At 35.9% G+C, this 17,033-nt stretch overlaps 1 protein-coding gene across 1 annotated transcript; it reads right to left on the bottom strand.

The window, feature by feature from the left end:
* Window positions 1-736: 736 nt before the first annotated feature.
* LOC132283530 (protein PHOX1-like) lies at window positions 737-15,607 on the bottom strand. The gene is made up of 3 exons (XM_059785490.1): window positions 12,840-15,607; window positions 12,473-12,714; window positions 737-1,104 (listed from the first exon to the last, which is right to left on the bottom strand). The coding sequence occupies exons 1-2, from the start codon at window positions 14,791-14,793 to the stop codon at window positions 12,572-12,574; spliced, it is 2,097 nt and encodes a 698-aa protein (XP_059641473.1). The 5' UTR covers window positions 14,794-15,607; the 3' UTR covers window positions 737-1,104; window positions 12,473-12,571.
* Window positions 15,608-17,033: the final 1,426 nt, after the last annotated feature.

The following is a 17,033-nucleotide window of genomic DNA, read 5'->3' as shown; positions in this document are numbered from 1 at the left end:
GTAGCATATTTAAGAAACTAAAAATGTTATTTCAACTGGACAAATTGAGGAAATTTAATTTAGATCATATTTATATTGCGTTTGAAAGTACTGAATCGTTGTCTTAGAATTAAAATTTAAAGAAATTTAATTAAAAGTTTAAATTAAATTTTTTTCGATATCAAATCTAAAGCATCAAATTAATTTATTATTTTTATTAAATTATACTGCCTTCATGAGTTAAACATGAGCTATTTCTTTTAGAGCAAAAGCTTTGTTGAATTTAATCTCTCTCTCTCTCTCTCTCTCTCTCTCTCTCTCACAGAGGCACAGCAGAAAGAATCCAACAGGCCTTGGTAATTGTCATACATCCACAACTTTTATCTTTTTTTTTCCATAGAAATTGAACCTATAGGCAGTTCAGTTAATGAGCTTTAATAAGTTCAAGCTCTCTCTCTCTCTTTCTCTCTCACACACACACACACACTTTGTGAGACTGGACATAGACATACGTGAAAGGAATTAGTAATGTACATGTCATGTTTGTAAACGTTTCAACACAGAAGATTGGCAGTGAACACAAACAATAGACATATAAAATAGAGAAGAGCCCCTTCAACCAAACAAACAATTGGAAATAGATGATGGCTCATTCAGATGCTACAGAAAGAAAGCAAAATGACTCAATTGACCCTGTGTTGTAGCAATTGGCACTAATCAAATTTCACCGTCGAATTGATTCAAAAAAAAATGAAGATAGAAAACTAAGATTCACTTCTTCTCCAGCCATATAAAATCCACAAACTGTTACAATGAAACTCACAATCTATAATGAATAACAAACAACAGAATGCTACTACTGCTATTTATTCCTCAATTTGAATTTACAAAACCAATCATTTACCCGCCATCTCAAACAGCGAATAACTGACACTGAACGAATACAAGTCCAGTTTCTTCATGTAGTCCCTCTCCAAAGAGGAAAAATAAATGGTATAAACGGCTTTGCAGCCCATGCAAAAAAATCACTCCCATCACAAAATCAACACTCGACAACAAACTCTTCGTCCTTTGCTTCCAAAAGCAAAAAAACTGAAGGTGTACGTAACAATCCATTACAAAAACCTGCAAATACAGTACAATGTTTCACTCAGAAAGGCTAACTACTCGAACCATTAGCTTTCAAATTTAGCTTAGGTAAAATAGCAAGAGATAATGACATAATGGCAAGTTTAGAAGCAATTCAAGAGAGAAGACTTATCCCCAGACTTAAAAAGGAAACTGCTTGAAGTTTTAAGACTGAACTTGCAATATATATATGTGTGTGTGTGTGTGTGTGTGTGTGTGTGTGTGTGTATTTACTTCATACATCAATGCAAATAAATAGTAAGGTATAATGTTACAAGCCCAAGCAAAAGAAAAACTTTCTTGAATTTGCCTCCTGAAACATCCTTTAAATAGAAATTCAACAGTAACACATTCTGCATTCATATACATCAACTATTGCAACGCCAAGCAAAAAGGAAGAAAGACTAATACCCAGTTCTAGTCCTGGGGAGGAAGGACTCAAGACACACCTATTTTTTCTTTTTCCTTTTTTTAATATAAGTGAAGGACCCAAGACAGACATAACATTTGGCATTTAACAAAGTGACTAGTTAGTGGGTTGAACTCGCATTAATAGCACTGACGAGCAAGCATTAAAGCACAAATCCATATAGTTTACACATCAATTGCACAACATTTTAATGTGAGAGAAATTTTAACAAAGACCAACAAAGACTTCGGGTTCCCAAAAAGAATTGAGCAAAGAATTGAGTTCCTATAAACATTAAATTCCAATCATACATCCAAAGTCTTCAAATGTTTTCAAGCATCCAAGTGCCACTTCTAAATAAATGTGAAACCAACAAGGTGACAATCACTGCCATAATGGTTAACCAACCAAAAATTCTATATGTTTATTACTATCTATATTCTCATGACAAATGTGATTAAAGTTTCTCTCTCTCTCAAATATTGCTAATGCATCTAACTAGAGAAATCAGGTTAGATGTCTTTGACTATTCAAGTGCCTAAAGAAAGAGATCAAATCAAACTTCGAATTTGGTATTACTTTAAACAAGGGCATAAACAAGCTTATACTGGTGTCTGGTATGTACTACATGTTCATTCTGGACTTTTCCAAGTGCCCAAAGAGATAAATCAAGTCTAGCATTGACAATCTCCTTATCCTTTATAAAGATGAAAACAATCTAAATCTAAACCTGCTAAGTTTTATGTGCCAATTTTCTCTCTATATTACCTAAGAAACGTAATCCATCTTCCTCACTTGAAAGCTTAGTTTCTTTTTCACCCCAAGGGTCCTACTCCATGTTTAGATTATTGAGGTATGACTTATGAGAGCACTCTTTTGGAATCATCTTTCCAAAACACGCTTTCTCAATTGTTCGAGCCACCAGATAAACACGACTTTCAAAATCAAATGTGACAAGATTCTTGGGTATATGGTACAAAGGAATGAGGCAACCACCTTTATGAATTTGGTCAACGTATTCTAGTTATGGAGTTGTTATCAAAAAGAGCCTTTCCAAAATTAAAATGTTCCATACTCAAAGACCACTTCTTCAAAACATATGTTTTAGGAATTGTTTTAGGTGACCTAGCACACCTTAGCTCATGTTAGCTCATGTTTGAATTTAATCCCAAAAACTTGGAGTACAACAATAATCATGGATGACAGGTAGAGCTGCACCATGTCCAGACTTCTTTTTTTTTTTAGTTAAGTACTCACACATACATTTTAATTTTTCACAATTTGTCCACTATGGGGCTCGAACCCCTCACCTCCCCTTTGAGGGAGGAGAGGTTATACCATTGCCCAGACTTCTGTATGTTTACAATTTAACAGAACCACTAAAACTTGGAAAATTAGAAATACAAAGTAAAACTCGTGAAGTTTATTTTTGTCCATCTTGGATATATAACAGAATCGAATGTCGTATATTTTGTTATATTTCATCGATTTTGTCTTCACTATCACTTTTCTAAGTATTGTATATTGACAAATGCATGCCTATATCTCTCAGAACTGTAACTTTTGTCATCCTATTTATTGTATGTTGCTTAATGCTTCATTATTGCAAATATATTTGTTTTTTGTATATGTTTAGCTATTATTTTCTACTTTTCTCTTAATATGCTAAAATATCTTCTGATACCATCATATAATACAATAAGCAATAGAAAGAAACAACGAAACTGACACACCTTACATATCACAATTCAGCAACTATGAGTCTAATGACCATCAACTGTGAATGGGGGAGCTTACCATCAAATTTCCATTCCACTTATAAAAGCATGACACAACATCCTCTTTTCAACTTCCAGTAATTAGTATGAAATCTTGAACAATATTAAGCCTTAGATATTCGATTAAAGCAGTCTTTATTGCAACACCTAGTTGCAAATGACACAAGTATTAAATGAAATAAAAGTTTTTAGAAAAATCCGTTTATTGGAACATTCTCTCAATATGTAGATCCAAAAAAGATGAAAGATGTTTATATAGGTAATGGGTTCGGCCACTCTCTCGATGTGTAGATCCAAAACAAGACTAAAGGTCCATTCTTAATTTCCTAACCTAGTACCAGACCAAGTTGTTTTGTGAATCATTCAAAACCAATACAAAGGGGCAGGCTTGGTTCAGTTCTCAAGTTACACTGAACCAAGTTTTGGTTTGTTCTTGTTCTCAATTTGCGTGGAACTAACTTACACCCTAATACATGGAAACCTATCACAAGAATATGGCCCAAGAGAACTGAATTAAATGATGGCATCCTACCAACAGCCAGTGACCTAACGGTATCAGGCCCTTACTTTCCAAAGGGAAATCAGGGGTTCAAGCCTCAGTGAAGGCATGTGTGTGTGAATACCAATTAGGGGGGAAAAAATTAAATGATGGCATCCTGATGCCAATCCCAAGTAGACGAACCCTTTAAAATTCTTCTTCAATGTCTCGTTTATTTATTTCCATGGGCGAATTTCAACAAAAATAAATAAATAAATAAATAAATAATAAAAATAATATTGATAATAAATTCACATAAAACCTCTCCCTGTATTGCTTTCTTTTCCCCTTTTTTTTATACAAATAACCCATTGAAGTTACTCAAAATGTTACAATACAGCCACTTTCAGTTAGTTGATATAAGAAAGGTAATGTAGTCACAAGATGAGCATGTGACATATAATACGAGTGTTATTATACACCCTTAGGACAGTGATGACCCAACATCATAGCAGGAGGCCCATTATTTCTTCTTTTACCCTAAAGCATAAGGTCAATTTATCCTTACGAAATTTTAGATTTATATCCTTTTCTTGATCTCCAGCCATTTGCTCTCCAAATCTTCTTATCACCACTGTAATCATCCATCAAAAAGCAACCACAACTAGACCACCTATACTTCCATGGAAATTCCTCCACAACCACCCCCAATGGATGAAGTGGTGCGTGCATAAGAGTGGACGTCATTTTTAAGATTTTCCTTCCTTTCATGGTAAATTTAAGCTCCAATGTACTCTCTCTCTCTCTCTCTCTCTCTCTCTCTCTCTCTATCTATATATATATATATATATATATGTGGGTAAACTACAATGACCTCCCCTAAGGTTTGGCCTAATTGCAATAAACCTGAGGTTTGCATTTTTTTTTTACAGTGTCCCCCTGAGGTTTGACCTGATTTTGCAAAGACCTCCCCTCTGTACAAAATTCAGTACTTTTTGTCAAGAAAATTGGTTGAAGTGACCAAAATGTCCATCAATAACGTAGAAAATACGTTATTACCCTTAAAATGTCAAAAAATAACAAAAAAAAAAAAAAATCATAATTAAGTGGACTAAACTACCCTTACACCATGTCAATGAAGTGGACTGACTTTGACCTGGTTGTGCCACGTCATCCCTTCTTAAAGACTTTCTCTCGCTTCTTCCATGGGTTGATTTTCCCCACACTCTCTCCTTCATTCTATCTTCTCTGTTCATCATCCTCAATTATTCCTTTCGCTTCTCTTTCTCCGATTGTTGAATCTCTTCGTTCTCTATTCATCGTTTATTCTCAAATCTTTGTGTGGATAGTGGTCATCATGGTTGATTTTTAATTTGCGTTTGGCTGCTGATACTTTAACTTATACTCCTACCCTAATTCTTTCTTTATGGGTTGTGTATGTGATCAAATTGGGGATAGATTGATCAAGTAGTTACCCAAACTGATACTCTTCTCTTGTTTCTTAGCTTCTTGCTTTTGTCACTTCGCTTTGGGGAAATTTTTTTGATTAATTACCCAAAAGGCAAAATCTATAACTTTAGTTATGATTATTTATTTATTTATTTATTTTAGGTAAGCAAATCATTGTAAGACTCAAACCACTATGCAAGCAGCAAGGGGTTACACAGACGAAGATTGTCTCTGCAGAAGATAACAAATCTCTGGACATGGCTGTTGCTCCCTCATTAAAGCGGACTAAGAGAAGATGATCAAAACCAGATGAAGCAGCATTAACCACCAGTTGAAGAGAGAGAAGGGAGAGAATCGATCGAGAGAGACAGAAACGGAGAGAGTGGATAAATGGAGCTTGCTCTAACTGAAGAGAGAGAGAGAGAGAGTCCCAAATCTAATCGGCACTGACTTACACCGAGTAAGCACCAATGGCTTGTACGCCACGCCATTCATTAACTTCTGCTCTATCATTGCCCCCATGGATGTGACGGCGGAGGGTGGCGCCAGTAATGAGCAAGATGACCTCTGCGGCTGCTGGTGCGTAGAGATATTACATTCGATCTTCTTTGGCTGATCATTGAAAGCTCCACCTGGAAGTTCTCCCTTCTCTTAATAATTCTTCCACTTGTGGAGAAGGGCTATATTCTTTTTAGGTTACGGGTCTCATCTTTTAAACTCCCCTTCTTTTCATCTTTGAGTGGATTGGTGCTATTTCTGGATTCTCAGTTCTTAATTACTTAAGCTTTTGGTCTTCTTGCGTGGTTCGAATCACTTACAATACACGGCTCTACGAAGGGAGGGATTGGGTTATGTGAATCAGGTCTGGGCAATTGATTGGTACAAGTAACGTGGCATCTCACAAGATTCAGGGGAAGCTTTGCTTATATATATAGTATTTCTACTCTTTTGCAGACACGTGTATGTATATATATGTGTGTGTGTGTGTGTGTGTGTGTGCAAATGCTTTTAGGGTGGTGTAGCCTGTGATGGTGGTGGGAGGAGGTGGCTTGGGTTGTCGTTGGAGAGGAGAGAGAGAGAAGGAAGAGAGAAGAAGAGGAAAATATATATATTTTTAATGTGGGCACACTTGTAATTTAACACTCAAATATTTGAACCTTTTTATAGTAATATAATAATGAGGGTAAATAAGTAAATTCACCACAAAATCTGACAAAGGTAGGTTTTTTCCAAAAAATGGCAAACCTTCGGTTTATTTGCAATTAGGCCAAACCTCAAGGGAGGTCATTGTAGTTTACCCTATATATATATATATGTGTGTGAAAGGTGAACTCAGTGATCAAACAAGTCAAAAGCATACAAACAATTTACCACCCAAACTCATTTTGTTCAACAATTGGTTATTGGGACTCAATTTCTGAACCTTAATTTACAAAAATAAAATAAAATTTTTAACATCATACAGTTCAGTCTTCAATAGATGCTTAAAATTTGAATAGCCTAATTCACGATAAAGCAGTGTCGTTGGCCTTTCAACCAAGGTTGTTAAAATTGGGATTCTACGTAGAATCGTTTTGAGCTCCGTAGAATCGGATCGAGAATCGTAAGATTCTACCAACTAGTAAAAAAAATAATTCAAACTAACTTCTTGAACAATATAATGTGTAAAATATTGCAAGAATAAGGCCAAAATACAAACAAACAAACAAAAAATGTATAAAGGTACCATTCCGAAGTTCAAATATAATATAAAAGAGAATGTAGCTCAAAAGGTAGAGCTCTCATGACAACTATGCAATTTGTAAGTTGTGAAGTTGTGTGTGAGAAGATGAAGGTTTGAATCCTAATCCATAACATAAGTTCACAAATCCCAAATCCTAATCCAAACTTCCAATAGCTCCCTTAAAAGAAGAGAACACAAATAAAATAGAAAGGAACTAAACATAGTTACAAAACATAATGTAAAGAAGTAAAGAACAGAACAGAATTAAAGGGTCCATTCTTCATGCTTAAAAAAATTTTAAAATTGATCAGAAACAGGAAATAAAAAATAAAAAAATTGAACAGCAACAGGAATAAAAAAAAAAACAGAATTGGGGATTAGGGCGAAATAGTGTTTTTTTCTTATTTATATGGACCTTTTTTGGGCCCCAAAACTGTGGACCTTTCTTATTTAGAGAACCCAACACTTAAGAAGCGAACTAGGCCAAAAAAATAAGCCCAAACAAAAAATGTCAGAATCTTGTAGAATCTTGCGATTCTACTACGATTCAACTACGATTCTGCACAGGGGAACGATTTCTATATGAGTTGACTCGTTTTGGGTTGGTAGAATCATGCGATTCTACGATCCAGGATCGCGATTTTGACAACCATGCTTTCAACCAAATCAAACCCCACATTCATATCTGGTATACACTGCTAAATTGATCAACTAAATGAACATCCCCATACATTACAAAAGCCTATATTATTGATAATATCAAAGAAAATAAAGGAACCTGAGAAACACCAGACCAATTTATTTATTTGAATTTGCAGGACCTACAAAATATAAAGCCTGCGCAGAGCATCCCTACCACTCTCCTCCACTTCATCAGATTCTCTGACCCTAATTTTGTATTTAACCTTAAAGACAGCAATGAGCACTCAGTCATTTAACTCATATAATTCAAAGCCAGAATAATATTGTTTCAGGTAATCCAAGAGATCGTTCCCGAAGCTTTATTCACTGCTGAGGGGAGGTTTCAGAGCACTGGACATGTTGGCCAGAGTAGGGAACCGGCAAAATTCCCATTGAAGAATTTACAACACCTTGGAGATAAAGGATGATGATATTCCGATGGGAGTCTCAAGAACTTCAATTTTTATTTTCAGCGAAATAGGCTTGTTTGGTATAGCTCAGGATGTTGCAGCTCCATAAAAAAATATAAAAATAAAATAAAAAGAAAGTGGAGGGCAGAAGAAAATGGAGGCAGAAGGGGCAAGTCTCTGAGAGGCGGACGAAGGCTAGCTTTCAAGTGGTGCCAAGGGCGTATAGCCAAGGGAGAGCATTGGAGATGCCGTCGTGGCTGTGCTCCATGTCTACAACAATGAAATCGTAGCCAGCAAGGCCCGTGATTTTGGTGAGGGTAGGGAAGAAGCTATGGAGGAAGAAGCATAGAGGGTTTCACCATTCTCTAGACAGGATACAAGAGATCTTGGAAGAAGTTGGTGGAATTCAACAAAGAGAGATCAGACAACGCGCATAAATGCATGTAGTTATAGCAAATATTTTTAGTGTTTTTGAAAATATAAATATAAATATATGCATATGAAGGTCAAATTATGGGTGTATTTGGAATTTCAAAAAAAATTATTACTATTACACCTCACTTATTAAAATAAAATAAAGAACAAATTTGTTTTGCACGTAAAAACGGCATAAGAACAGATTTGGATCCTCTCCATTAACTTCTCTCTCCAAGTATCCACAAACCATCACTTGACAATTATGAATATGCCACGTCATCACTTTTGTTAGGATTTCGCTGCATATGTAACCATAACATTGTAGGTAGTTGCACAAATGATGACTTGGCATGTTCATAACCGTTAGATGATGGCTTGGAGATGCTTGGAGAGAATCCATTTTTATAAGACCGCCTCAATTTCATGTTTATGATATCCTGGGGGACTTTTCATCACCACAAGGAAAACACTAACAAAATTAATAGTTTAGGAACATTTTGCAACTTAGTCTAATTCTATTATCAATAAAATTAATAGAAACAAATAAGCCAAATGAAGCAATTAAATACATTAATAAAAAAATCACTAAATGTCACAAAAACTTGTCAAACTCAAACAAATATGGAAACTACAGTAGTCTCAATTTTGACATGAAGGGATCAAAAGTTATGTATTGTATAAAATATTATCTATTAAAAAAATTTAAAGACCCATAATTCTTAATATTCTTTTCTTTTTTTTTATACGTAATAATACTTAATATTCTTTACAACTAATGAATGGAAATTTATCAAGAAAAGACCTTCAACTCTTTAAAGATGAGCAAAATTTATAATTAATTCATGTCAAGGAAAGAAAGAAAATTATATATTTTTTCCCCTCACTCCCTCTCTCTCTCTTTCATGTGTCAAATTCTTATCATTTCTCACTTTCTCTTGCTTTTCTTCTCTTATTACCCTCTTGGAATATTCTCCTTTATCCAATGTCTTCCTTCACCCATCCATTCTTTTATCTCATCTTCTCCATTCTCTCATCCATCTTGTCCTTCCTCTTTATTTCCTCCTTTGTTTTGTCCTTTTTCCTTTTCTTGACAAGTTGCTTTGTCTTCTCTTCCCTCATGGTTCCCTCTCTTTCTTCTTTATTTTCCCATAAGATAATTAAAGAACCCCAGGACAAGTTACATCGGCTTCATTCATCAAAAGGTCAACTGTTAGGATGTCATTTCCTGACATAGAGATCAAACAAGAATTGGTATGGGATTTAACAATTGGACAAGGGCCAATTTTAATTTGGCCCAATATTTTTTAGGAGGACAAAATCAGTCCAAAAAAACATTAAAATTGTGAGTCCATGGAATCACATTAGTGGACATCAACTCTATAACTAAACGAATCTTGAGCAAGATAGTATCCTATCAACTTGGTAGACTAATTGGAGCAGGATGGTGAATTCATGATATGAAAGCCACAATTACAGAGATCTAGAATCTGAATCAGGTGTTTAACAACAACTACCTGCAGATAACTACAAGAACTCAAATCCAAAACCTACGAGGTTCCCTGATATAGAAATCAAATGAGAATGGACTGAAAGATTTAACAATTGGGACTATGGCCAATTTTAATTTGACCCCGTATTTATTAAGGCACGGAAAAAAAATGTGAGAACATAGATTCACATTAGTGGATAACAACTCTATAAATAATGGTTCCTGAACAAGATTCTATCAACTTGGTCGACTTCAAGGGAGTAGGATAGTGACTCCAAGGTATAGCAACAAGAATTATAGTGTTCTGCAAACCAAATCAACAACAGCAGCCTGCAAATATCTACAAGCATTCACTTCCAAAACCCTATCAAATACATTTTGTTAGAAAATTGAGTCTTGTGTTGGTAAATCACTATACAAAACTTGGTTGTAGTTGAAAAATGTTCATGGGTCAGTATACCTTAGAAATCATACAAAGGAACATACAACTAAAGATGAAGAGTAACCAGAAAAAATAAATAAATAAGGATCGAGGATGGAGCTATAAAGATTATGGAAGATCCATTAAGCTCAATCATATGACTATGAAACAGTAAGCACAAGACCTTAGCGGATTCAGGAATCTAGGTCGGTTAATTATTAGAAAGTTGGATGGATCATGACCTAGTTATTTTAATTATTGAAAGTGGCTAAAGTATATTTTTCTGAAAACAATTATATATTTCATATCAGAACACTTTGACAGATTGGACCTCAACATGGTCATTGAGATTTCAATGGAAGTATGAATAACTTTACAGACAGCATGACAAATTGACAATACTTGAAAATGTTCATGGGTCAGTATGCCTTGGTAATCATATAAAGGAACATCAACTGAAGAGGATAATGATTGGGCAAGGAACTATTAGTAAGGATTATGGAAAATTTATCAAGCTCAATAATATGATTATGAAAGAGTAAAGATAAATACCTTAGTGGATATGGGAATCTAGGTAGATATTCGACTACGCATGACCTTTTTTGGATTATTGAGGTGGTTAAAAAAAAAAAATTTGAAAACAATTAAATATTTTACATTAGGGATTTTTGACCGATTAACCTTAACATGGACCGGTCGATATTTCAATACAAGTACAATAATTTTCCAGAGAGCATTCATGGTTATTTCAATGATCGACCATCGGCCGTTTTCTCCAACTTTCAGTGAGCAAACTCAGATCGATTCAGCAGCTGATTTTTTATTTAGAACAACTGATAAAGAGCTTCCTGTTTATGTAAGACTCATAGAATGGCTATAAATACATCACATAGTCAAGCTAGGGTAGAAGAAGTAGAGAGAAAAAGAAGAGTACAAAGATCATATAAGATAAAGCTCGGATTATCAATCTAGCATTCTAAATAAATCATCATTTCCTCGCGTGAATGTGGTTCAAAACATTGATTTTAACTGCAGATCACCAACCATTGATCAACTGGGTATTCTAAAGAGAAGAGGAACGGACGAAAAACTAAGGAAGAGCAAGCTTTGTTGAATGGAAAATTCGTTGATCGATAGTGGTAGTATTCAAGGCAGCATCATGCGTAAATCTAGAGCTGAGATCACTATAGGAGATTCTATGGGGAACCAATCTCCTTTCTTAAGGTTTTCCACGTAAATCATGTATCTGTGTTATTACTTCTTTATTTTATTTTTGCTCTCCATATTCAAATATTTTTATTGTTGCAGTTCAAATAGAAAAGTTAGATTAAAAAATTAGTTTTCAGTAGTTAAGAATTTTTCAAGACCTATTCAACCCCCTCTACATCCCATGGAACTTTGTGTATTCTGAAGTACTAGATCGTAAGATGAAGGCACTTCCATTAGCTCGTATCTCAGTATCTCTGGCACCCTCAAAATCAACAACATTGTTGGGGTCATCCATTGTTCAAATTTTTGTACACCATTGACAAAACTAGTTCTACATTATTGAAGATTGTTTCGCCCTTAGCTATTCACAGTGGCTTCATCAGTTGACAAATACCAAAAAACGAATTAATGATAGAGATAGATATTTACATCTAATGTAACAATGGCAAGAGTTACTTTCCAATAGTCTGCTCAAAATCCATATGATACAATCTTAGCCATACAATCAATTCTTAAAGAGCACTTCCCTGAGCTTTCCCAACAACAAAAGCTATTTTGAGGATATTTACGTATCCTGACATAATCAAATTTAGGAGAAATAACTGTATTGTAGTTGGATTCAACAATCCACATCCCATTAAGTTGTGCAATGAAAAGGTTGGAAATATCTCTCAATGACTATTTCAAATTCATAATACATATTTATCCTTTAAGAATTCTTTAATCTAGTAAATGATATGATGTTATCATAAACCCTAGAAAGTCGGTGTATCGCATGCAATGTTTGAATTTCTTTCTATGTAATGATATATCCCTAGTAAAGCAGACACAGTTAAAACAGTAAAGATCATAAAGAGAAATTAAGAGCTTTAACAGGCAAGGTTGTAAAGAATAAAATTACCTATCTTAGTTGGCAACCGCATAGCCGACGGACAACTAAGAAATAGCACTGGCACTTTTCTCACTGTTTATAAAGAATCTGCAACCATGAACAAGAAACTCAAAAATGCTCCAAAGTAGAATGAAGTTTTGGAACCTTCCGGCGAAACAATGGTTCGAGCCGGAAAGCCGGAACACCAGTCTGCCACCTTTTAGCATCATACATCTCGTTCCATGCCTGTACTATCTCATCAATGTTGAATCCTAAACAACAAAGAGTTAGTAAAAAGGGGGGAAAGAAATAAAATAGACAAATTCAAACAGAAAAAAGAATATACAGAACATGCCCAATATGTAATAAAATTATGTCAATGGGAATTTTTATTTACCATCTAGTGCAGTTTCATTGGAACAATGGTTCTTTATCATCACAGCTATATCCGTTGGAGAAGCTCCAGCAAGTTCAAACTTTTCAACTGCAACCTCCAAACATTCTCCCCATGTTGGTAAACTTAACTTGAATTCGACAACAGAACGCTCATAGAGCAAGGTACCCCATAAGAGGTATATCTGAGACCTCATGTTTGCAGCCTGCTCTGCAGATTCATCAGCAGATATCTCTTTAAATAGACCATCTAACCCCATTTTCTGCAACTCAGCTTTGTATTTATCTGATTTGGAGAGTCCATTTAGACGTTGTTCCTCCATCTCCTCCCACATCTGCATGCCCCTCTCCATACTATCCTCAGCTTGATTAAATAATTCCAGGACCTCTGGAGCCCCTATCTCTACATGAACCTCGCATCCAGTTGCGTAATTCCAAGAGAGCTTTGCCTGTTCAAACTGTTGCTGCCCAAGTGCAAGGAGGCCTTCATAGAAGTCTGGTTTGACTTTTAGAGCTTCTTCATACCTCGTTCCTGCCATCACATATTCTTTGTTTGCCCATTCATATGCAGTTTTAACCTGCGCCAGTATCAACTCTCTTGAACCATCTTCAGTTAAAAATGCCCGCTTCCTTGCCCTGGACATGTGAACATTTCCCCAATTGAACATGGCTAAAGCTGCCATCTCTTGGAACTTCTCTGCAGCAATTTCAAAAAGTTCTTGGGCATCTTCACTGGTAACAGCATCCTCCATTGCTTCTGAGTATAGCTTCATCCCCACCTCATGAAGATCCAAGTATGAATCAGAATCAAACCCAACATGATTCTTGAACAGCCGTGCAAACTGGATAATCCAGTCATCAATACAAGACGACTTATTCTCGAATTCCTTGCCTTTATCGCCATTTCCATTCTCTGCAACTTTCTTTGGTTCAGCATCAACTTTGTGCACCTCTTCCACATTTTTCATTCTCTCATATGATGGTTCTTTATCAGGACTAACTTCAACAACATGTAGTCTCAGGGAACCCTGCTGATCACCAGAAGTTTCAGCCAACCTCAGCTCATCAGTTGTTGTGATTGTAACCAAATCACCTTCTTGATCCCTATACTTGATAAGTATACCCTTCAAACTCGGAAATCTGTCCTGAACTGTCTCCCTCACCAGGCTAATCCCACAATTAACAGGAAACTGTGCCCACCTTATATCCTCTCCAAATACCAATTTTACTGTCTTTGTGACCACTTTTTCTTCCTTGATGCTTATCTTCTCCTCCACAACCACCTTATCCTCAGTCTTCTTTTCCTCGACTTCCTCAGACGTCTTCCTCTCAAATTTACGGCTCTTCTTCTTTTTCACCTTCTCTTTCAAAGCCTTTCGTGAAGGTGAAGGGCGAAGTGGCTCAACATATTCTGGAGGCAAAACAATGTCTTTATCTTCAACGTTGAGACCCCTTTTCTCCATTGCCTCCTTCACACTATCCGCAATCTCCAAGGCAGTCAAATTGTTTGGTTCCATATCCAAGACAATATTAACATCTCTCAGAGCCAACTCAAGCCTATTCAAAGCTTCATAACACCTTGCCCTCTTCAGTAATGCTTTGCTATACTTGGGTGCAACTTCAAGGGCCAAATTGCACTCGCTAATCGCTCTTGGGTACTCACCAAGACCCATTTGCATATAGCAAGCAGCCATGTTGCTGCGTAAATTGGCCACCTCAATGTGATTTCTCGGGAGCAATTTGAGGGACTTTTCATACTTCAACATTGCACCCTCATGATCGCGCCTTTGGAATAGTTTGTTTCCTTCTTCCTTCAATTCCTGAGACATGTTGACAAAGATGGCTGTGTCTTCGTCCAATGCCTTTGAGGTGCGATCAGGAGCCTTGCTCTGCTTCATATTTCCATCATTGGGCTTTGCACCTACCGGTTTGTTCTTCTTTCCAGTAGGCTTCCCCATCTCCAATCAATAACTAGCTAAAAAACCCCAAAACTATAGCTTAAATAACACACTAATTTTGTTTCTATAAACCCACCTTACAACTTTGTTCTCTACCACCAAAAAAAATTAATCAATAAGAGAACGTTCTTGAAGAGTTCTCAATCTTCAAATGAATGGATATACATTTCCAAACCCCCAAACCCAAATTGAAAACTTAATTCTTCCAATAATCTCTCTGTCTCCAACCTTCAAATGAATGGAAATACACTCCCAAACCCCCAAACCAGATTTCAAAAGCTTAATTCTTCTAATAAATCGTTCTCTCTCTCTCTCTCCAACCTCCAAATGAATGGAAATAAAAAAGAAATATAAACCCCAACCTTTAACTTCAAAAACGTTCTAACACAATCAATAGCTTAATTCCTCTAATATCTCTCCTAATCTCTCTCTACAAACCTTTCTCTCACAAAATTAAAAGATACAAAACCACGAAATGCCTTTCTCTGGAAAGGAATAATAGGGGAACTTTAAAGGGGAATTTTAATGGAGAACGTGAATTTCCTCTCTCATAAACGAAAATTCGAATTACAAAGACAGATACCTAGAGAGATAAATATCTAGAGAGAGAGAGACCTGGTCCTGTCATTAATGGCGTCTTCGGCCGCAAAAGAATAAAATCATTTTCGTTCAATGCACATCTCCTAGGGTTTTCTTCTTCTTTTGCAGAGGACCGAGAGTCAACGCCCCATTGTCATATAACGCGCGTGCATTTACTCTCCCACACCATTATTTTTTCTTACCTAATAAGAGAGAGAGGGAGGGAGGGAGCGAGCGAGAGGGGCACATTTGTACAGTGAATTTTTTTTAATCCAATAACGGAGAAGAGAGTTTTTGCTGCATTGTGATAGTGTGATTCTCAAAAATAGGACTTTGCTAACCGACCTCTATTTTAAGAAATATATATATATGACAATGAAAAAAAGACTAAGAAATATATATAGAACAACTACAAGATAAAATAAAATGATGAGTTATCTCAATTTCATCCTGTTCTAATTATATATATACAGGGTTTCAAATGAATTCAAAGAAGTTGAATTTGAGTCGGTTTGTGTTTGACTTGTGAAATTGGTTGATCAAGATCGTGACCACCTTAAAAGGCTGAGTTCGAAAAAAATTTGTCATTCTTTTGAAAAATTCAAACCAAATCTAACTCAGCTCGTCTGATAATAAAAGCCGTTCAAGCTCGATATGAACTCATACGTAATATCGTTTTGACTTACCTATGAACTTATACAAATCTACACAAGCCTATACTCGTGAGTTTACTACATTAATGAACGTATACAAGCCTATATTTATCAACGCACTCAAGCGTTTAAACGAGCCCTATATGAATTCACATTCATGAACATTTATGAACCTACACGAGTTCATGTTCACAATTCTAGACGAGTAGAGCTCAATATTGTTTAGAATTGGTTCGTTCACAAATATAGAAATCGAGTCCAAACTTAACTTGTTTACTTCACGAACAAGTTCAAGTCGAACTTTAGACAAGTTGAACCCGAGTTGTTCATGAGCAGTTCGATTCATTTACGGTCCTATATCTCTCGCTTTTGGCATAGCGGCCCCCAGTGGGAGGCTCGCACAACGAGCTATTAACTTAGTGATGGAGTGCACCCCTGAGAATTGCGTTGTTGTGCCTAGTTGTGGGGGCTCTCAGTCACATGGATAGTTCAATGTGCTCATCAGCGCCTGACCCTGAGATGTGAATCAATCTACACACAAATATTGTTACAACATGTCCCATATCATGTATAGTTCATCTAAGTAGATGACACTTTGTCACCGTGGGATTTGGAGGGAGTAAAATGTATCCGTTTTACTTTCACTATGCAAAAAGTTATTTGGGTAATTTTATCATTCCATCAAAATCTAGCTTCAAAAGAATAAAATAGGTAGACTTCAAATTCATGATATATGCATGATCATAGTATAATTCACAAGCTTATAAATTAAACCATCCCAATATAAGGAATTGATCAAGTAAGAAATAATAAGGCATAATTCTCAAATTATTATTTGTCTATATAAATTCTTTTTCACTAAGAAATTGCATGCAAACCATATAATTTGCATATTTGGATTGTCATCGCAAGTCTATAAAAAGGAAATACGAAGTAGCACAGAAATAGTGACCCCATCACAGATCATAACATCTCTGGCAAACATGTTTTTTCACGCGGAGAGATGGC

This window comes from Cornus florida, unplaced genomic scaffold (genome assembly GCF_030987335.1).
Source record: "Cornus florida cultivar Cherokee Brave unplaced genomic scaffold, ASM3098733v1 CherokeeBrave_3.0.0_Hap2_Chr11, whole genome shotgun sequence".
Classification (NCBI taxonomy): domain Eukaryota; kingdom Viridiplantae; phylum Streptophyta; class Magnoliopsida; order Cornales; family Cornaceae; genus Cornus; species Cornus florida.
The sequence above is the reverse complement of the archived record's forward strand: the minus strand, read 5'-3'. Positions and strand labels throughout refer to the sequence as shown.